At 41.3% G+C, this 23328-nt stretch overlaps 1 protein-coding gene across 11 annotated transcripts in view; it reads right to left on the bottom strand.

Annotated features, from left to right (window-relative positions):
- Window positions 1–9368: 9368 nt before the first annotated feature.
- The window catches only part of LOC141639764 (uncharacterized), a 30759-nt gene continuing 16799 nt past the window's right edge, over window positions 9369–23328 (bottom strand). For 7 of the 11 annotated variants that reach the window (XR_012542659.1, XR_012542649.1, XR_012542650.1 and 4 more), the window contains exons 5-11: window positions 20974–21049; window positions 17050–17123; window positions 16687–16889; window positions 16478–16531; window positions 16248–16385; window positions 9758–9850; window positions 9369–9659 (exon numbers count right to left, since the gene is read on the bottom strand). Coding sequence is in view for 1 of the 11 variants with exons in the window: in XM_074448814.1 (XP_074304915.1) it covers window positions 9522–9659; window positions 9758–9850; window positions 9938–10090; window positions 10175–10489; window positions 10573–10698 (825 nt within the window). In the remaining 10 variants the exon portion in view is untranslated. Of the gene's footprint in view, window positions 9660–9757; window positions 9851–9937; window positions 10091–10174; window positions 10490–10572; window positions 11021–16247; window positions 16386–16477; window positions 16532–16686; window positions 16890–17049; window positions 17124–20973; window positions 21050–23328 lie in introns of those variants that run through there. The other 4 variants (XR_012542658.1, XR_012542657.1, XR_012542652.1 and 1 more) reach the window with 2 other exon arrangements.

Consider the following 23328-nt stretch of genomic DNA (forward strand, 5'->3'; position numbering starts at 1 on the left):
TACATGTCTATCAAAGGCATCAAACCCGAAATGTTCTTAAGGATCTTTCCTTCATCTCTTGACACCATCCCAAAAGCAATGGTTCTACTCTTTAGAACACAAGAAGATCGCCACTTGGGAAGATGCCGCAATCGAGTTTTCTAAGCAATATGCGGATAATGCTGAGATCCAAGTTAACATGCGCACTTTAGAGGTTCTTACCCAAAATGACAAAGAAGGATTCACTGACTTCCTAAGTAGGTGGAGGAAGACTAGTACCCAACTAGTTGAACGCCCGGATGAGGCTACCCTTGTGGAGAAGTTCGTGGATAATCTCAAACCCATCCATGCCAATCATTTGAGATACCAAAACATCAAAACTTTCAAGGACTTAACCGTACTAGGAACAAGGATTGAAGATGACATCCGTAAAGGGCTCTTGTCCAAAACGGTAGGTCGAGGATATCAAGGCTCAACAAGTCGTTCATACGGCTCCACTAGCAAGACCGATGAGGTTAACCTTCTCGAGCCATCCAAGAAAAGTACCCCACCAAGGAAATTCATAAATCTTTGGGACACTTACTCCAACGCTCTAAAGAGGTTAATGAAGCAAGGCAAACTCCAACCCATAGGACCTACTCCCGAACCCGAAAAGAAATCCAAATTCTGGGACGAGAACTCGTACTGTGAATACCATTGGGGTAAGGGGCATGACACAGAAAAATGCTACAAATTGAAAAATGTGCTTCAAGACATGATTGAGGATGGTCGACTACCAATACCGCCGGGAGGTAAACCCAACAACACTCAGAACCCTCTTGGGATTATAGTGATCACAAGTGAAGAATCTACCTTAGATTGTTCACACCTCATTTCTCCAATTCAAGATGAGATCTACGCGATCGAGAATGAAGGGTTCTACTCCACCATCTCCCCTACCATTTCCGACTTCATCACATGGGCAAGGAGTGTGGATAGGCAAGTCTGGGAATTAGAAAATGTGGTGACAACTTTACATGACCCCAATGCAACACCTAAGGAGCATGTGCCACTAATCTTCTCTCAAAATGCTACTATGCAAGAAATAGTCGCCGTGGTTGACAAACTAGTAGACCAAATCACACAATTAGAAGACGAAATCATGAGAATGAGGGAACTAGCTACAGTCAATGGAGTATGGGCTGATGATGACGAGGACGAGTATCTCATTGAAAACTCCCTAGTCAAAGAAATAGTCCAAAATGGTGAACACCAAGATGTGGACCACCTAACTCGTTCGGGGCGTCCATATCAAAACACTACTTAAAACGGTCCAACCAACGTTGTCACACCAAATGATAACGAAGATGACTCCACTGATCATTTGCTCAAGCAATTACAGAAGACAAAGGTTGATCTTTCAGTCTGGCAACTAGTAGCAAGCTCATTCCCATATCGCCAAGCTTTACTACAAGCTTTGGCCAAACTAAATGTAGCACATAACTCCACACCCGAAGATGTAGTCAACTTGGTCTTCCAAGAATCACCAAAGCTAAGTAATCTTATTACTTTCTCAGATGAAGATTTGCCACCGTTTGGCGCTAGTCACAACTTGGCTCTTTACATCACTGTCACCTGTCTAAAGAAGAATGTGCCAATGACCTTGGTAGATAATGGCTCCGCGGTCAACGTTATACCCCTCAAAACGGCATACAAATTAGGCATGAAAGAGTCAGATTGGACCCCTACCAATCAAGGTGTTCGCGCATATGATGGTACACGATGAAAGGTAGTAGGACTCGTTAACCTAACCATAGCCACAGGGCCAATCGAGCGAAAGGTTAACTTCTAAATAGTGGACATTGAAGCTTCCTTCAACATACTCCTAGGAAGACCTTGGATTCACGCTTCCAAAGCGGTGACATCCACCCTTCATCAAAAGATCAAGATCCCACTAAATGGCAAAGTGGTGACGATCACTTCGTCACCCATCAAGGCAATAATCGAAAAGAAGTCGAACAATCAAGTCCTTGCGGATCCAGTATATGAGATTGGGGGCTTCCAAAGCATAAGTGTCATAGAAAGCGAATTGGCACCCCTATACTACGATCCCTACTCCAACTTGGTGGTCAACCACATACTCAAATCCCAGGGATACTTCCCTGGAATGCCTTTGAACCCTATCCTAAGAAACACCTTCGCACCCTACAAGGAAGGCAAATAAAAAAGGACACCACTTGGACTAGGGTACAAACCCACCAAAGAGGAAGTTCTCGAGATGCTTGCTCAAGTTCAAAATCGTAAGTACGTAGGAGTCCAAATGCGACCCTATCTCCCTACCCTAAATGGATACTTTGTTAAGGAAGGAAGTCTAGAACTCTTTCACGGATTTCCCGAACCTTGGCACTATCTCGAAAGGAAGCTAGCCGGAATCAAGATCTTTCACGATTGCTACTTCATTCCTCCAGAAACGGTTCCTACCGTCAAAACCCGTCAAGCACCTTGCTTAGACGAACAAGCTGTTAGTCTATTGTTTGGAGAAGATCGATTTGTTAGAGCCGCGCAGGATGAGATCATTACCGTGATACTTCAAGACGATCACTTCAACCCTACCGCGTTAATCACAGAAGCTAACACGAATCAGCAGAAAGGATGGAGAAAATCAATCAAGTGGACCAACAATCAAGGAAGACTCTTCAAGCTCACCACTGGAGCAGGAGAGATGTTCAAAGGAGAACCAGAAGACGATGAATTCAAGTCAGAGTCAGAGTCGGAGTCAGAGTCGGAGTCTAGAGAAGTCACTAAGGAGTCTCCTCCTGTCGTCATCCCCATTCCCTTCGTTTCTCCTAGCTTAGCCTCAAATAGTAACAGTAGTTCGAAAAATGTCCCAACAACTGTCCCTTTACCGCCACTGACCACAGATCAGATGGCTTCTTTGTTTCAACTCTTCTCAAACTTTAATATGAATAAATCAGGTTCTGTTTACTCTTTGTGTTATCTTGAGTGCAATTCTGTTTACGATGATACTGAGGATGACCAAGACCCAGACTCAATTGAGATACCTCCCTACGTAGCCAAAGAAATACTACAGGAAGGGGAAGGGGGACCAGTAATAGAGAATACCGAACCCATCAATGTAGGAACCGAACTAGAACCCCAAGAACTTAGGATAGGGACTACCTTGAGCTCTACCGAAAGGGCCAACTTCATAGACCTCCTACACGAGTTCAAAGACGTTTTCGCGTGATCCTACAAAGACATGCCAAGGATCGACAGGGATATCGCCGAACATAGAATCCCAATTAAGCCGGGTTTCAAACCTGTAAAACAGAAGCTTCGTCGAATGAGAACAGAATGGGCTCTCAAAATTAAGGAAGAAGTCAATAAGCAATTCAAAGCCGGGTTCATCAAAGTTTCCGAGTATTCTGACTGGGTAGCCAACATAGTACCTGTACCCAAAAAGGATGGGAGAATCCGTGTTTCTGTTGATTTTAGGGACTTAAACAAAGCAAGTCCTAAAGACGACTTCCCTCTACCACATAGCGACATATTGGTGGACAATACCGCAGACCACGCATTAATATCCTTCATGGATGGGTATTCGGGTTATAACCAAATCAAGATGGCCATAGAAGACATGCATAAGACCGCCTTTGTCACTAAATGGGGAACCTATTGCTATACGGTAATGCCATTTGGGTTAATCAACGCCGGAGCTACATATCAACACACCGCAACTACACTCTTACATGACATGATGCACAAAGAAGTTGAGGTATACGTAGACGACATGATTGTCAAGTCCAAGGATAGAGAGGGGCATATTGCGAACCTTCGCAAATTTTTCGCAAGGCTACGAAAGTACAACATGAGGCTCAATCCTCAGAAGTGCGCATTCGGAGTAACATCGGTTAAACTCCTGGGATACGTCGTTAGCCAACGAGGTATAAAAATAGACCCTTCCAAAATCAAGGCTCTGATCGAAATGCCACAACCTCAAACAGAAAAAGAAGTCAGAGGATTCCTGGGAAAAGTGCAATATATAAGTCGATTCGTATCGAAACTCACCATGATTTGTGAGCCTATCTTCAAGAAGCTCAAGAAAACAGACCACACCATGTGGGATGATGATTGTCAAAAGGCATTTGACCAAATCAAAGAGATATTGGCTAAACCACCAGTGCTCATGCCACCTCAACGAGATCAACCTCTTGGTTTATATCTCACAGTAACCAAAACAGCCATGGGTGACATGCTAGCTTAAATCGTAGGAAAAGAAGAAAGGGTTATCCACTACCTTAGTAAGAAGTTCTTGGAGTACGAGTGAAAATACTCACAACTCAAAAAGACATGCCTCGCTCTTGTGTGGGCGACGAAGAAGCTACGCCATTACATGCTTAGCTACTCCATCAAAATATACTCCAAAATGGATCCAGTCAAATACCTATTCGAAAAACCCGTCATCAACGGACGCCTAGCAAGATGGACTTTGATGCTCTCAGAGTTCGATCTCAAATACGTGCCTCTGAAAGTTATAAAAGGGCGCGCCGTTGCCGAATTCTTTGCAGAGAATCCCATCAACGATGCACAAACAATAGACACTTGGTCATTTCCAGACGAGGATATACTCCAAACTGACGTAGACTCCTGGGATCTTTACTTTGATGGGGCATCAAACTTAAGAGGATTTGGAATAGGAGTGTTGCTCATTTCTCCTGAAGGTGAGCATACACCAATCTCTGTCAAACTCGACTTCGAGGTGACAAATAACGCTGCAGAATACGAAGCTTGTCTCATTGGACTACAAGCGGCAGTGAGCCTAGGCATTAAAAACCTCCGAGTACATGGGGATTCATCCCTGATCATCAATCAAGTTACGGGATCTTGGAAAATCCGAAGCGAAAGCTTAGCACCTTATCAAGCCAGAATAGACCAAGTTGCTCAATTCTTTGATCATGTGACCTATCTACACCTACCTCGGGAAGAAAATCAATTTGCAGATGCTCTTGCAAAACTTGCATCTTTGATTAATATGCCAGATGACATGGTGGAAATGCCTTTATGTATCGAACGACGGTCAGAGCCAGCTTATGTCCACCAAATCACCGACGAGGAGGAAATTGCACAGGAACCCTGGTTCTAAGCAATCCTAAATTTCAAGCTCAACGGTGCCTATCCACCGGATATGGACAAAAGGGGACAACGTGCCATACGCCTACTAGCTTCCCAATACGTTCTCCTGCAAGGAGAGTTGTACAAAAGAACACCTCTTGGTGTAATCCTACGTTGCCTTGATCATTCACAGGCACGGAAAGTAATGGAAGAAGTCCACGATGGACAATGCGGTCCTCACATGAGTGGGCCCATGATGGCAAAGACGATCACACGTTTGGGGTATTATTGGACCACAATGGAATCCGATTGCATCAAATACGTAAGACATTGCCACAATTGCCAAATCTTCGGGAATGTACAACATGTCCCTCCTTCATTGCTCTATACGATGACATCTCCTTGGCCATTTTCTGCCTGGGGAATTGATATAATCGGGAAGATAACCCCAACCGGAATGGGAGGCCACTGTTTCATCCTAGTGGCAATCGACTATTTCACCAAATGAGTAGAAGCGGCTTCCTACACTAGTCTCACGGTTAAAAACGTGGCAAAGTTCATACAAAACAACATCATATGTCGATACGGTTGCCCACATGAGATCATTAGTGATAATGGATCACATTTCCAAGCTGAGACTGAGCAATTGCTAGCCAAGTACAAAATTAGGCATCACCACTCTTCGCCCTATAGACCACAGACTAATGGCGCGGTAGAGGCAGCAAACAAGAACGTTGTCACAATTCTCAAGAAAATGATTGACAACTATCGGGATTGGCCAAGCAAGATACCCTTTGCTTTGTGGGAATATCACACATCTGTTAGGACACCCACTGGGGCCACTCCTTTCTATTTGACCTACGGCATGGAAGCTGTACAACCAGTCGAGTTAGAAATACCATCATTGCGTATCTTACTCGAAAGTCAAATCCCGAAAGCCGATTGGAAGAGGGATAGATATGAAGAACTCATCCTCCTGGATGAACGTAGGCTACGCGCCTTGCATAATGTCCAAACATACCAAGCACGTATCAAACGAGCCAAGAAACATTAAGGAAGGAGACTTGGTACTCAAGTCGGTTAGAGCTCTTTTACCTGTCGATCCACGGGGAAAATTCAAACCTAATTGGGCCGGACCATTTCTAGTCAAGTCCATACTTCCAGGGGGTGCGGTTAGGATCACAGACCTAGATGGGAATGAGTTTTCCAACCCGACAAACCTCGACCAACTAAAACGGTATTATGCTTAGAATATGAACAAAAACGCGCCTCGCGTAACCTCACGTGTCGCTCTTGTGGCACTAAATAAACGGCCCCTGGCCAAGCTGAAATAAGCTAATGTCACTCTGCTCTTGCATTTTGACAAATTTGTCATCGTCATATCATCAAATAAACTAAATTTGCACCTTAAGAGTAAGTAAAAAGCTCATGCTTATTTTCTAAAGTTCATTACAAGCTCTTGCTTAGAACAATTATTCTTTTACATTTATTCGAACTACGCGCAAGGGTTTGATTTCATTTTCTTAATGAATACGTAGGCAATCCTTCACGGGATACAACCCATTATTTCAAAATGTAAATAGAAGGACATTTGCATTGCATTTGAAATTCGACAAGAATAATAAATAAAAAATCACAACGGTTTCATAACCAATTAACCTTTTTTATTTCATTCATTTTCTAATAATAATACGTTACATAATAAAAATAAAAATAAGGCTAGGATTCTAAAAACCCCACCTTTTTATTACAATAATAATAATAATAATAATAATAATAATAATAATAATAATAATAATAATAATAATAATAATAATAATAATAATAATAATAATAATAATTAGAATAATAATAATAATAATAATAATAATAATAATAATAATAATAATAATTAGAATAATAATAATAATAATAATAATAATAATAATAATAATAATAATAATAATAATAATAATAATAATAATAATAATAATAATAATAATAATAATAATAATAATAATAAAGACTTGGACTATTCCTCCATTTTCCCTTTTCCCTTGTCATTCTTGTCATACTTCTTGTCACGACCTCGAGCCGGACGCTCTTGCGCCACTTCGGACCTAATCGCCAACGGTCTTTCTCGAGGCCTTGACTTCCCATTCTTGTCAATCACTTTGTCCACAACAGGAGAGGTCTTCGGTTTCTTCGAAAGATGAACAACTCGAAACCCGGCTTCCTCCTCCCCCTCAGTCAAATGCTTCTCTTTCTCCTTTTCCACCTCGCGCACCTTGTAGTCAACAGGCTCGCGCTTCCTCAATCCCTCGCGCTCTTCCGGAGTAGTAGCTTTCCTCCATCGCAGATAAGAATCCGACACCCACAAGGCATTAGCAGAAGAGTTCAAGAACCATACATTTCTTTGAGCCCATTTAATGGCCCACTCCCTTCGACTCTCGGTAGTAAGCGCCACGGCAGTCTGCGGGACGGTGTCAAGCTTCGGGATCATTTGCTTCATTTCAACCTGTCTCATCAACCTTTCCGGGAAGATGCACACCATGAATTCCAAGCCAGGAATGCGCACAGATCGGGTAGGATCCAAGGAAGACACTCCAGTGACAGATTTGAGGTGCCACCATGGTACGATCCACCTAATCAAGAGGCCCTCATCACTCTTCAATTTATTCTCCCAATAATTGCAAACTCGAGTGAAGTCCACCATGTACAGCCTAGTCCTCATTGCAATCGAACGAGCATGATAAGAGGGGACATGAACTGGGGGCTCGATCAATCGAGGACGCTCCATAAGCCAAACCTACCAAAAGCGGATATTAGAACGAAAAAAAAAAAAAAAAAAAGAACAAAAAAAAACGAAAAAAAAGGGGAAAGAAAAGAAAAAATGTTCTTTTACCTGCAGAATAACGGGACTTCCCAAGTACGGTAGGTCACGATTGGCTTTCCTATTATCCAAGCCCAACATGATCTCTCCTAAGCATAAACAAGCTGGGCTCCTGCGCAGCTCCATTTGCTCAACTAGGCCCAGGAGACGGGGATCACCTCTCAAGTATTCATCAACATGCCCTTGGAGGACATACACATGCAACAAACAAAATCCAAATGCCCTTCGCCTAGCAACATAAGAAACGGTGGGGTCGGTCTGTTAATGAATCGGTCAATGAAGTTCAACATTCGCACTCCCTTCGAGGTCACTAAACGGTCCACCTCAATTCTAGTCAATCCAAGCAAGTCTCTAAATTTGCTCTTATACCCTTGCGAAGTAGAAGGAATGGCAGGCAAGTGTTCCGGATCCCACCCACCGATCGCAGCAATTTCTTCAGGAAACGGGCAAATGTCGCCTCCGGGGAAAGCAAAAACATGATAATTCGGGTCCCAATAATCAGGACAAGCATCTAAGAATGGTTTGACAACCTTGATAAGCTTCAAACTCAACAATAATCCAAGGTTATAAGCACCCATGTCGTACTTCTCCATGTTGGAAAACTCATTAGTCCACTCTTTTAGGCGAATCTCCAAAGTATTCATGATGAGTGCTTGTATTGAGAGTTTTAAGTAATAAGACGAAGAAGAGACGGGAGAATTGTGTGAATAAAAACTCTATCGACGTCTCTATTTATACTAAACTTTGTTTCCTAAAATCTGCCAGAACAGACACACCTGGGAATAGGCGCAGCACCTGCTGCGCCTCTTCAAAGGGACGCAGCTTATGCTGCGCCTCTTCCTCAACAAGGTTTCTGTGATTTTCCGCGTTGGATCTTTCCTAAATTCCTTAACGAATAATTTCCTATTCCTACGGGTTATTATTTTGGTAAATACGTGGAAATTACCATATTCCATGTTTCCTAATTCCGCGGGCACGCATTTCGAGGCAATATCAGCATTCCCATCACTCTAACACACTTGTATATTTTCGTTTTAGGAAATAATTTTCATTTTAATGTAATTCATTTTAGGAAATAATTTTCATTGTAATTTAATTCATTTCACAACTTCTATATTTCACTTATATATTTCTTTTATTTCTTTTTTTAATCATTTCATTTCTAACTTATACGTTTCTATTTTTTTTCTTTTTTTAGGGGTAACCCTCCCTACCGTCCGGTCATTTCCAAATCCGGCAAATTTTTTGCATTTTTGCATTTTCGCATTCTTTTGAGTCATTCGTTATGCGCTAATTCAGGCCGTGTGTTTATACAAATGTATGTTCTACGTGATTTCTATGTAAATTTCGGCAGCATGACGGCATAAACCGTCATCTACCAAACCTGTTCAAAGCTAACCTGCAAATACAAGCAACGCAACCCAGCAGCAAAGGCACTCAGGCCATCATATATACAACAAAAAAGGGAAATGTACAACAAACTGGGGGCTCGATCCCCAAGCAAAGTCCAAAATGTTCAAAATGTAGGTCCAAAATGTACAAATGTGCAAAAAAAAAAAATACAAACAACTAAACAAAACTACTGCCGGTCGCCCTCTAGCTCCGCAACTCTTGCCGCGAGAGCAGCAACCTCGGCGTCTCGAACCTCGAGCTCCCTCAACAAGCGAGCTGTCTCCTCCCGAGACTGAGCCAACTCTCGCTCCAGCTCACGCCCCCCCTATAAACAACAAAATTGGCTCATGTCAATCGTTTCAAGCAATTACAAGAGAAGTTGGAAAATCAAAGTTCAAAATAAAACAGACACAAGGTTCATACCTGACGACCTCGACCGCCGACAAGTGCCTCGACGGCAGTAGCTCGCAGCCGGTTAGCCACCCTCCATAACGCCACGAACCGAGACGGCGCAACCTGCATTTTCAAAAAGAAGTTCTCAATAATTGAATAAGTTCAATCAAATGTGTTCTTACACAAAAATCATGCAAATTAGAGGCTCACCCTCCGAATCAGATGCTGCCAATCGTCCAAGCCAGCATCCGTCACAGCCACGTCAAAGTCACGCAGCTCGGAGATCGTCGTCCTCTTGGTCGCGTCAGTGTACTCGAGGGTCTCGGGGTACTCTGGGGGCTCGATGCCCGCCGCCTCAACCTCCTCCAAAGTCAGATGTTTCTCGTTATTTGATGATCTTTCATCGTATTCCCAAAATCAAAAATAAAGAAGGATAAAGATGCTTACCACAACCGGCCAGTACGCCAACTTCCCGTAAAGGAACGCCGAGTAGTTCTCACCTGGAAGAAGGAGGGCGTCACCACCAACGCCAGCCAAGTCAGCCTCCCTCTCAGCCTCAGAATGCTCCCTAGACATCGTCCTAGGAGGGTCGATGGGAACCGTCAACACATCCCGAGAGCACTGACGAGCCAAGCGCTCGCCCAAGTACCACACATGACCCATCGACGTCCTCAACAGCAGCCGGCTCGAGCTCCTAGGACGAAGGACCTCAGCCACAAAAGGAGGCGCTCTAGCGTACTCCGCCCAAGGCCTAGGCACCCACTAGGAAAAGACAAACAAGGTATCATTCTTATGATCGATTAAAGGCAATATAGAAGCAAAATGAATACAGGTGAGATGCTCACGCTGTCCAGCTGAAGAGCGTTCACGTCCCGCCGGTAGACACCGTGAGAGGAACGCTTACTCCTCGTCCTACACATCACCCAATCCCTCACGACGGGATAGGCCTTCTCCAGCGGCTCCGTCCTCATGGGCGAGAGGCTCGTAAAGTAGGAGTACACCTACGCATGTAAAGCGAGATAGTCAATAACGATCTTTCGTAATTTTATAAGGAAAAGAATTGATTTTAATCCAAATGAAGGTTCATATCTCCAGCAGTAGTCCAAGTCCGACAGCACCAGGAGAAATCCCCTTCTCCATCAACTCCGGACGAACCATGGCCCTCATGAAGCGGATGAGGACCGCAAAACTAGCAGTGATGCAGTCCTAATGCCCTAGGGAGCTCAGGTCATAAAGGAAGGGAAGAAGCTTCGTCGACAGCCTCTCTCCCTTGTCTCCGAGGTAGATCGAAGACAGAAACCACCAAAGACACAAACGGGCCCTCGCTCCATTTTGACAGGGGAGGAGGAGCCGTCTCTCTCCGTCAATCGTCACGCCGCCGGGTCTTCCCGCAAAGTAGTCTCGGACATAGGAACGGGCACTAAACCAGGCATCAGAATGACCTTCGGCGACAAGTTCCACCGATCAACCTCCTAGCCTCGACCGAGTCCACCCTCATGGCAGTCTCCGGCCACTCCACCGCCTCAGACCCACACGGCAGACAAGAAATCATGCCGTAGTCCTCCAGAGTGACTCCCACCTCACCAAAAGGCATGTGAAAAGTGGAAGTCGTGTCCCAGAATCGGTCCAAGAAAGTGCGAACCAGGCTAAGGTTAGCCCGCAGCTTCCTCTTCGCGATATCCCTCCAAGCCTGCACCAAGGCACCAAACGCTCCACGCTCGATCATGGCACGCTCCTCCGCCGACAGCCTCTCGTAGCACTCCATCGCTATCGTGTAACCCGAGAACGACCTGATGTTCCCGGCCTCCTATTGTGATTTGAAACAAAAAGCTATCTTTAGTTTTGAATGAAAATTGGAAAAGATATAAGCAAGTGAAATGAAAGAAGATGAGTGATGAGTAATGAATTCCTATTTACCAAGCTCTTCACCGTCCTATAGGACAGGTGACCCTCCGCAGCCCAAAGCAAGTGCCTGTTGTCCCAGGTCTCAGCCCACGCGGGTGCTCCCCTCAGCTGACGACCTCCTCGTCCCACATTGGCCCTCCTCGGGGCCTCCTCCTCCTCAACAGCCTCCTCCTCGTGAACCTCGTCATCAGCAGCCATCACCGCGGCGGTGAAAGCCTCCTCCAAAGCCTCCTCGATGACACGAGAAGGGTCAACAGCAGTGTCTATCTCCATGGGAGCTCTCCCAGAAGTAGAAGCCTCATCACCTGCAACATTAAAGTAATTTTAGGCCGCGTCACGTGACGACGAGCCTTAGTTAAGGGATTTTCGAGCCTTCGGAAGCCCTGAAATCGCTCTTTTCTCGCCATCTTTGGCCGCATTCTCACGAACCCGATCACTCATGTGGTAATTAGGGTCAATTCAAGCCTAAGTTGAGGCCTAGTCATGGGTGCAAGTCGAAATTTCGGCAGCATTTCGTTATAACGGCGATTATGCCCTAGAAAGTGTCCTGAAAAAGCCGTCACAAACCAAAATTTCGAGATGGTAGGAAGTTTACCCATCATCCAAGGATCCCAAATATCAAGTTTCATCATAAATGGGCAATCCAAAGGCTATTTTTGAAGCAATTTACGGTTTAGTTGTGAAACCGTCTCAATTTCACTCAAATGCTCAAAATTCAACGAAAATTCGAAACAAATACACGGTTATGTTCCTTATATTACCAATTATCCGTTTCTAATACCAATTTTACAAGGTAAATCCATTTGGGGGAAAAGCCCCAAATTTTCGAATTAATTGGGTTGAAAACCCTAATTTTTTCGATCCAAATTAAGCAAGATATAGAAGATTGATGTATAAACGATATACATACCTCGATTAGTCATGATGAATGCAAGCTTTTTGGATCAAATTTTGGCGGAAATGGGTTAAGATTTGAGAGAGAAATTGAGGAATTTGTGTTTCGAACAAATGAATTAAATCCCTCTGTTTATCGCGTTTTTACGCAGAAAAGACACCTCCAGAATGGGGCGAAAGAAAGCGGCGCTGCCTCTTCCAAGAGACGCAGCTCTTGCTGCGCCTCTTCCTGGTGTTCCCTCCATACGAGTTTTCAAATATTCGTTATGAGTTCGTTATTTGTGGGCCCATCTTTGATGCGCCTCTTCCCCGTTGCCATTTTATCTTTTTGGTCCGTTTGATGATTATCTTTCGTTCAGACCCACATTTCTAAGCCAACAGCAGACTATTATACGTTATTTATCTCTTCTAAGACCTTGCTTGTCACAACGATCAGGTATTTCTTTACCGGTGTTTCGACACGCCTTCATTATATTCCCAGGGAGAGTAAGCGGATCGACAATCCCTCTCGAGACATGGAGAAAAGTTCCTTCATTATATTCCCAGCGAGAGTAAGCGGATAGACAATCCCTCTCGAGACATGGAGATAAGTTCCCGATTATGTTCCCCAACGAGAGTTCACGACCGACAGTCACTTCCTCTCGAGACATGGAGATCAACATCAACCCCGAATTCTTCCGATGTTTGTTTGAAGCTTAACACAAACAGATTTCCCCCAGCAGTTCCAGATGTGTCTTGCTGTCTTTCCTCAAAATCATCGTTTCCTTATAATCCTTCAGATACCCCTTTTCAGGATAAACCCTTCATGCCTTTCAGATACCCTTTTTCAGGATAAACCGTCATGCCTTCAGACACCAAGTTATCTTCAAACCAAAGAGTTTCGCCGAAGCGCCTTCAGTCCCGTTTCATCTAGAAGTCTCAGGTATGGTCTCTTCTTATGGCTAGCGAGCCTCCTTACGTAGTCTAATGGACTTTAAACGACCCTCCCCGATAGTCGACAGACTCAAAAATGTTCCCGACGACAGGTCCTTGGCTCAGACCCCTTGAGCCGCCTCGCGTCGCCATAGTCGTCAGGTTGTAATCTTCGATTGACCCGATGGCTATACTTTGACTTTCGCCTTGTCCAAGCCTCAGTCAAAGTGGGGGCTCTGTAAATACCTCATTTCTGCACCCCTCGCAAACCACCCGGTGATGATTGGGCCACATGTTTGGTACGCGGAACGATTTTTGACAGTTCGTAAGTTTATCGTCAAGTGATTTCTCAAACACTGATGTCTACCTCTTAGTTGTCATCTACGCGCCGATACGGTCGTTTTGACAGTAATTAGAGTACATTTGGAGTCCGGGCCTAAAACCGTCTTCATTTTCTGATAATCGCTAAATCCCGAGTCAGAATGTTCTGGAATGTTCCGGATATTTCTATTCCATATTTTATAAATATTACACAATCTTTTAATCTTTGGTAAACAATTTCCCGTAATATTCATACAAGATATTAAGGAAAACCAAATTATCCCGTTATTCCATAACTTAAACACGGAAATCTTTCTTCCGCAGGAGGAAACCACCTGGGAACAGACGCAGCAGGTGCTGCGCCTCTTCCAAGAGACGCAGTGACTGTTGCGCCTCTTCCCAGGTCCTTTTCTGCGTATTTTTCGTATCTTTTTCATATCTTTCCGAGATTCACTTCCATAGTCTCTCCGAAAACCCTATTCCTTCACGTGATTAGTATAAATAGGAGTCTTCGCTCCTCATATTTCTCACGCGAGTGTCCGCCCTTCTCTTCTTCCTTTGCATTCTAGACCTTTGTTCTTACTTTTTGGCGTCTACGTGCTTGAACATTCGACCACGTAAGCTCGGATCCTTCTGAGTACCAGCCTCGTTTGCATGACCAACCAATTTGACCAACTCCGCAACTAATCAATTTAACTAATCTTAATCGTTTTCCTCTTACGAGGGCACTTTCGTCTACATTCGAGTCGAGCATCACTAATCGATAACTTAGTTCATCTCGTTTCGTCAAACATGTAAGTCTGAGGGTGTAAATCTCTCTTTTATTATTGTTATTTACCTTTTTTTATCACTAATGTAAGTTTTATGTCGAAAGCCTTTTAAAAACGATTTCTAAAACCTCGTGTAAAACCCTTTTTTACGGATTTCCAGAAGACAAACCTTCGAGAAAGGACGCAGCAACTGCTGCGCCTCTTCGAAGGAGCGCAGTGCCTGCTGCGCCTCTTCGTGAGGCTGCCGCAGTTCCTGCTTCCTTTCTTCTTCCTTCGTCCTCTGTAATTCGTTCGTTTTATTTGCTTCGTTTGTTTTTGCTAATTCTTTGACATACAATCAAAATCGTCTCACATGTATATCATTTATCGTTCATTAATACGTCTAATTCATCGTTAAATCCGACTTAAATCCCTTATAATCTCATATTTGCGGGTTTTCGTCATTAAACTCAATCCGGGTTGTGGAAATTCGATTCGTTCATATCGGGTTTCTGGAATTCGATTTCTTGATATATTTTCATCTGTCTATCGTCATATTCGTCATTAATTTGTCATTAATTCGTCATGTTTAACCTATTTAGTTCACCCATGTCACTAATCAATCTTTCATCCATGTAATTAATTCGTCTTAAATCCGTTTCATCCATGTTTTATTGCTTTTATGACCATCAATCACATGTAAATAACCTGATAATCACTTCCATCCGAGTAAATATCGTAATAAACCATTAAATTCATCAATTTACATTAACGATCTGCAGTTCCGGCTTCACAGTCAGAACTTACCCTTGGAACAGACGCAGCAACTGTTGTGCCTCTTCCAAAGAGCGCAGTCCTGCTGCGCCTGTTCCAGGTTGATTTCTGCCTCTGAACTTCCGTTCTGCCTTGACCTAGTTTATTAGCTTACGTATAATTGACTATTAATCGTATTATCGCCTACTGATCTGTTCATTAATTCCTTCTTTTATTCTTTTTCTCAAATTAGCCGTTTTAAAGGTATTTTCGACACAAATCAAATGAATCCGATGTAATTTATGTAATTTTCATTTTATTTATTGTATTTGTCATGTTTCTTGTATCATTTGTATGCCTTCATATGTAATTGAGCACTAAATCCTACTTCGACATTAATTGTGTGCTAAATTACGTTTTAACCGACTTAGTCTAATCTTCACATGATAGGATTAAAACTTGGATGTTGCATTGCATGCATATAATCGACGATATATCGAGTATAGATGATGTCCCTAATCATTACTAGAGGCCGCTATCGAGGCGGGCGGGATTAGGTTTTCGATCAAAAGAGCTTCCTAATACGTACCCTCACCCCTTACTCCAGATCTCTGTGAAAATCCGTGTTCATTGGCATCCACGAGAGTCATTCTAGACATAGAATGCTAAGGGTAATGATTGCTTGGTGTTCATGTCTCTACTTTGTGCCTTGACATGGCACGAGGTATTCGAACGGTTTCCAATTTTCCACAATAAATTGGTGGCGAATCCACAAAATGCAAACGCTTGTTCTCCTCCCAAGCGCCCCCGTGGGCCCATTGTCCACACAAATAACGTTGTGATTATTGGTATAATATCAAGTTGACCGGTTTCAATTCACCCAATTTTGGGTTTTATCTAGTCGGGTCAACTTTTGTTAGCTTCAATGAAAAAAAATGTATATATCGTATATATTATGTTCGGATAGTTCTAATTACGAAAATTACCTTCTCGATGCTTATATCCCAGGTCCATTAATCACCGTGAGCTTGAGAATATGTCCTTGAAATAAAACTTAGAGGAACTTTCGTATCAACTTGTATGAAACCTGGACATTGTGTGTTAATGCATCCTTTTCCACCTGCCTATAACATAATGATTTTTAAAAAAAATCAAAAAACTATTTTTAAGGATATAATGTAGCTAACATTTCTTTCTATGGAAAAATGAGGCTTACACAAAATTTTGCATATACATGAGCTTCAGAATTCTTAAACACGGTAGGATTGACCTATGTTCAACAAAAAAATGTGTTAAAACAAGTTAAATAGAATTCTATGGAGTACTTAGATAGAATAAATAACGTTTTTGCTAAGTCTCCTCAAAGCATTGTGCCTTTGTCCTGTCTAATCTATTTGACCTATTTCAATTTCAACGGTTATATACCTATCTTAAATCAAAGTTTGTCAAAATAGAAAGTGTTTTTAACTGGCCATCCATCCGGCCTCGATGCTGTTTGGCCCATTTGAAAGTTTCATTCGACCCGCCGACCATTGACCGGTTTTCACATTCGGTTTATAAAGACATACGGAAGCTCGGGTTCCAAAGAAATTCTTGTCAGCATCTGGTCTTGTACGCATTACAGCATCCTGTTTCCAAACAAATAACAATAATTTTCATGTGAAATGCTAATTCAAAATCTAATAATAAATATTATAAAACCGTCTTACGCAATGATTTTTATTGTGATAGTGCGGAATAGGCTGTTGATTGATTGATGCATTTATGCCATACAAAATTAGGACATACCCTAAGGGGCAACTTTCTTCAAGCCCAAAATTGCTGTGTTTTTGGCCTTGAATTTCAAGGATGTTATTTTGTACCTGTTAATACAACAAACAAAATTCACAAATTGTTCTATAAAACTGATATCTAGTTAAGTCTATTAAATCGGTAAATTAGGCCCAACAAAATTGCCTAATAAAAATATAAAATAATACTTTTATTTTAATAACCTAAAATTTTAAATTGATAACTTACATATTTAAATATGTTAGTTTTCATTATTAGGAAGTATAAATTTATCAGAAAAATAAAATAAAAACACAAATTGTTTAATAAGACCAGCCCATTAAACAAAAGCCCAATACATATGGAAAAAATTATCAGTCAAGTAATCCTCTATCATATGATTCATATATTCACATCCTTTTCATCCTATTCGTTTTTGCATCCGTAAAACGCCAAATTACCCCAGACTACCAAACCACCGCCTCTAAACCATCGTCTCATGCCGGAAATCGTTTATTGGTAATTTGGTCCAAACCATCCAGCTCGCCAATCATCGACCCACTCCACGCAGCTCCTCCCAATAAATATTTGTGTAGAGGTCATGAGTTTTGAACTTAAAAAGCCTAGTTTTCAAACTAATTGTATTGAAACTAAAAATGCTTGTTTAATTTAGTTATAAAGCAAAACTCTTAAAACAATAAGTTATTAAACTAGATTTAGTGGTCATTAACTTAAAACTCCTACTTTATAAAATCTGGGTAGAACTCAAATTTTACTAAATCAATGGTAGACTTGTCTTCATCAAAATTTATGAAATTTTCAAATTAAAATTATATGTTTTGAAATTAAAATTACTTGTTATCAAACTAAGTGTACCGGCCTATAAAAAAAGATCATAAGTGTGTAATTTTAAACTTAAAAGCTGAAATTTTCAATTTAAAAGTATGTATTTTCAAGTTAAAACAATCAATTACCAGAAGTTAGTTGTTCAATTTTTTATCTAAAATTTAGTCCTTGTAAATCAAACTTCTGAACCTTCTTCCTGGTGATCGCGTCACCGTTGCTGCCTGTTGGGGTTTTTAGTACAAATAATATAAAAGTGCAAAGACACAATATTTTGTTATTCACTTAACCACAACCCAACCCTGTATTATTATTCTTAAACTTTAACAATAATACAATTTCAATGCTCCAACACTTAGCTACTAACTAAGATTTCCAACTATGCTTAACTCGGGATATTAAGCATACACTCTTTTTTTTTTATCCAACATGACTAATGACCCTTACTTATATAAGGCCCTAAGTCCTAACTTATATATTATTACATTAAGAGTCTTTAACATACAAAATACTAACTCCTAATATTTACTACTAATAACACCTAACATTTAACTAGTACATAAATATTAGACACATAACATAAACTAACTTATGACTCTTAATATGCTTATTAGATAAAACTTAAGGAACACTAATGTTGGCCGGGGTTACTTTCCCAACAAACCTCCCCTTAAGCCCAACATTCTAACTGGTCAATCATCAGGCCGATCGACACAACCTTGACACAACCTTAACCTGGGAGAACCTCCCCTTGAACTAACCCATCTTCACCACATCTTCCATCAAATGTGAATAAGTTAGTTTTCCCTTTTCGACCTTTGAAAATCATTTTACTATTTTTAGTGACCTCCAAAACACCATTCTTAACATGAATGGTACAACCCAATCCATCTAATCTACCCAATGAGATTAAATTTCTACTAATGTTTGGTATGTATCTAACATCACCAAACCTTCTAACTTGGCCATCATGAAGTCTTACCTTCACCTCACCAATCCCTTCAATCTTTGCCTTTTCACCATTTGGCAAACTAACCATCTTTCCTTCACATTCTTCATAAGAAGAAAACCATTCTCTTCTTCCACATATGTGATAGGAAGTTCCCGAATCTAACACCCAACTCTCACTAGGTTCCTTTTCACCATGAACCATTAGGAGCTCACCATCATAAACTTCTGCCATAGCTGCAACCCCACTAGCACGAGTCTTTTTCAACTCTTTCAAATCTTCTTTTGCCTTAAGACATACAGTTTGTATATGGCCTAACTCATCGCAGTAGAAGCACTTAATATTAGGATTGTGCTTTTTTCAACAGCCCTTCTTCTTGCCACGATATTCACCAACAAAAGCTCCTCCATCACTTGAAGAGCCACCACCTCCATGCTACATCAATTTTTCCGACTCTAGTAAAACTACAACGGTCTCATCTAAGGCCAATGATGTCTTCCCCACAAGTAAACTAGTGATAACCATGTTATAATTTTTGGGGAGAGAAGCCAACAACATTATTACCTTGTCTTCTTCTTTGAATGTCTCATCCAAACTCGCCAATTGGGTGATCAAGCCAACGAACTTGTTTAGATGGTCCCTCAAATCCCCGTCATCAACCATCTCGAGTTCGAAAAGATTTTTCTTCAAGAATAGTTTGTTAGCCAAGGACTTCACATTATAAATGCTACAAAACTTGGTCCACAACTCCTTTGGATTTTTCTCCTCTGACACACTATACATGATTTCTAGTGCAAGGGCTAATCGGATTGTACTAAACGCGTGGAACTTCATGTCTTCCCATTTAAGAACTTGAACATCATCGGGCCTTTTGTCTTCAAGAGTCACATACAACCCTTGTTGTATGAGAACATCCTTTATCATGCTTTGGCATAACGAGAAATTGTTCTTGCCATTGAACAACTCCATTTCAAACTTTGTACCACAACTTTTCTCCATCGAGTCGTAGCTCTGATACCACTTGTTGGGGTTTTTGGTACAAATAATATAAAAGTGCAAAGACACACAATATTTTGTTATGGACTTAAACACAACCCAACCTTGTATTATTATTCTTAAACCTTAACAATAATACAATTTCAATCCTCCAACACTTAGCGACTAGCTAAGATTTCCAACTATGCTTAACTCGGGATATTAAGCATACACTCTTTTTTTATCCAACATCACTAATTACTCTTACTTATATAATGTCCTAAGTCCTGACTTATCTAATATTATATTAAGAGTCTTTAACATACAAAATACTAACTCCTAGTATTTACTACTAATAACATCTAACATTTAACTAGTACATAAATATTAGACACATAACATAAACTAACTTATGACTCTTAATATGCTTATTAGATAAAACTTAAGGAACGCTAATGTTGGGGTTACTTTCCCAACACTGCCGATAATCTACATATTTTTTCTGTTAATTGATCGGTTGAAGGAAAAGTGGTTCGGCGGAGGTAGACCATGAGCGGCGTAGCAACAGTGGTGGGTTTGGCGGTTGCAGCCTGCGGGTGTTGAGGGCATGGATGGCGGAGGTGGTGGGGATGAGAAACGGAGTGATGGAGGTTGGAGGAGGGTTTATTTAGTGATGGGGATGGAGTAGCCTTTTAGTTTCTGATTCCATAGTTCATTTTGTTACACGGTTCTTTTATGGGCTATTCTCTTCTATTGGGCGGTCCTATGTTATAGGACGGTTTTATAGAAGAGTTATTGAAATATAAAAAAACTTACTATATTAATGCTTTTTCTTGGGCTTTTTTTTATTAAGTCGGTCTTATACTATAAGAATGGTCCTATAAAAAAAATTCTAAAAATCAATTCAAACAATATACCGCGACTTCTGTCTTTTTCCGCAAAATCATTAGGTATATATGTCAAGATATTACATTTCTAATTGAAAAAGTTGTTGAAAGAAATGTTCTAATTTATTTTTTTTTGTGTAGATGTCAGAATTGATTTTTTAATTTGTATGATTACATTTTTACGATATGTAAGATCAAATATTTAACTGTATGTACGTGCATGTATTCTTACGTACTTTGTATTACTACATTCAACATGCATATTTAATTGTAAGATTTGTAACATACCTCAATCTTGATTGAAAGATGACTAAAAGCAAGTTGTTTGGCAAATGGAGCAATTATAAAATTGTCCATTCTTCGTCTGCAAAGGATAAAACCCGTTAATTAATACACAAGCAACGTTACATAAACTACGGGTGTAACCATTGTTGGAGTAAACGATGCAGTAACAATGAAAAGCTAGAAAAAACAGAAGAGATATAACCCAATTCGTAGTGCCGTGGTAAGGGAGCCACTGCCTTGAAAACTATATTCCGGTACGACCGTGGTGGCGATCAGCTAGTGCCGGTAGTTCCCTAAGGATAACACTACAGTCTCCACTCAGTTTCGCCCACTCGGAACTGTGAGACTTGGAACAAAAATAATTATCATTACCCAGAATTATAAGAAGAGAATAGGAGAAACAAGAGAGGAGAGTGATTGTTTTTGTGTGTGTTTACTGTGACGATAGGGCTCCTATTTATAGCAAAATAAGAGCAGTTAGAGGAGCCTAAACAGCTTCCTAAAACCGAGCAATCAAGGACTGAAAGTGGGGAGAAAGAATCGCACCCAGTAACAGTCAGAAAGACTGATTAAAAACCGCACATGCCAAATGAACTTAGACAGTTCAGAAACACACAAAACCAAAAACAAAGGACAAAAGGGTTCCTTTGGCCCGCACCGTAGGTGCTCTACCCAAACCCAAACCCGAGCCTGAGCTCGACCCGGGCCGGGCCGGCGCGCACGCGTGTGTGTGTGTTTGGACCCAAACCCACAGGCCCAATAACCACCACAAAACCCTCCTTGGTCCAATCTCTTAACCATACAAAGGAGGAAGGAAATATAAACAAGGGAAACTTGTTGTTTCCCACCGATGTGGGACAACAAAACAAGAATTTGCCTTCTTCTTCTTAGACATTATATCCAACAATCCCCCATTAATGGCTAAGAGAAAACAGAAGGAAAGAAAACTGGGTAAAGGAAGGATTGGATACTTAGGTATCAATATCTTTCAATTTGAATTGACACTTTAGTGAAATGAGGAAACAACTTACTTACAGCGAGAGAATATCTTGCGATTTGAATTCCTAGCTGAGCTTCGGTCGATACCCCCCACAACACATATCATACCTTCAGATTAAGATCGTTCCCCAAAAGTGCAACGCGCTCTTTTAGAGCTATGCGTTTACCTCGGTACTAATAGATGTGTTCAGAAGACTTCACATAGTCTAATGATCGTTACACCTACGTAGGTGACTCAAGTGCTTCTCAGTAGCACTTCTCACATGAGTCATTAAGGACCTAAGTCCAACCTGGTGTATGATCCATCAAGTGCGTCTCAAAGCACCACCATAAAGGCTATGAATCATACGCCATAGGAATAGAAGCTTTAGACCTAGTCAAGTCTCACTCTTGACCTAAGGACTTAAGCCCTATTCCCCTCGACGTATCAACGACTAGTCTCCTAGCCAGCCCTTTAGTAAAGGGATCAGCAAGATTGTTTTCGAACTTCACATAGTCCAAAGCAATCACTCCATTGTCTTGGAGTTGTCTAACTGCAGCGTGCCTTATTCGAATATGTCTCTTTTTCGAATTGTAGACACTATTCTTTGCAACACCAATAGCAGCCTGCGAGTCACAGTGCAGGGAAACCGGTGTTAGCCGTCCGCCCCACACTGGTATATCAGCTAAAAGGTTTTTCAACCATTCTGCCTCTTGTCCTGCCAACTCAAGAGCTATGAACTCAGATTCCATGGTAGAGCGTGCGATACAAGTCTGTTTAGAGGATTTCCATGATATGGCACCTCCACCCATGGTAAAGACATAACCACTAGTAGAACAAATCTCATCGTTACCTGCAACCCAGTTCGCATCACAATATCCTTCTAACACAACAGGAAATTTACCATAATGCAAACATAAGTCAACAGTTCCTTTTAGGTATTTTAGTAAACGACGAAGAGCATTCCAGTGTTCATTACTAGGGCTATGTGTATAACGACTCAGTCTACTAACCGCATAAGCAATATCTGGTCGAGTACAGTTCATTAAAAACATCACACTACCTAGGATTTTAGCATACTCTTCTTGGGAAACACTCTTGCCCAAGTTTTTACACAAAGGTACACTAGGATCATAGGGTGTTCTAGTAGGCACATCATCAAAGCAGTTAAACTTTCTCAACACTTTTTCAACATAATGAGATTGACTTAGACAGATTCCATTGGGGTTTCGGATGACCTTAACTCCTAGGATAACATCAGCTTCTCCTAAGTCCTTCATCTCAAATTGTGATGACAAAAAATCTTTGGTTCTAATTATCACCTCCAAATTATTACCAAGTATTAACATGTCATCAACATATAGGCATATAATTACACA

Source organism: Silene latifolia, unplaced genomic scaffold, assembly GCF_048544455.1.
Source record: "Silene latifolia isolate original U9 population unplaced genomic scaffold, ASM4854445v1 scaffold_57, whole genome shotgun sequence".
Classification (NCBI taxonomy): Eukaryota; Viridiplantae; Streptophyta; class Magnoliopsida; order Caryophyllales; family Caryophyllaceae; genus Silene; species Silene latifolia.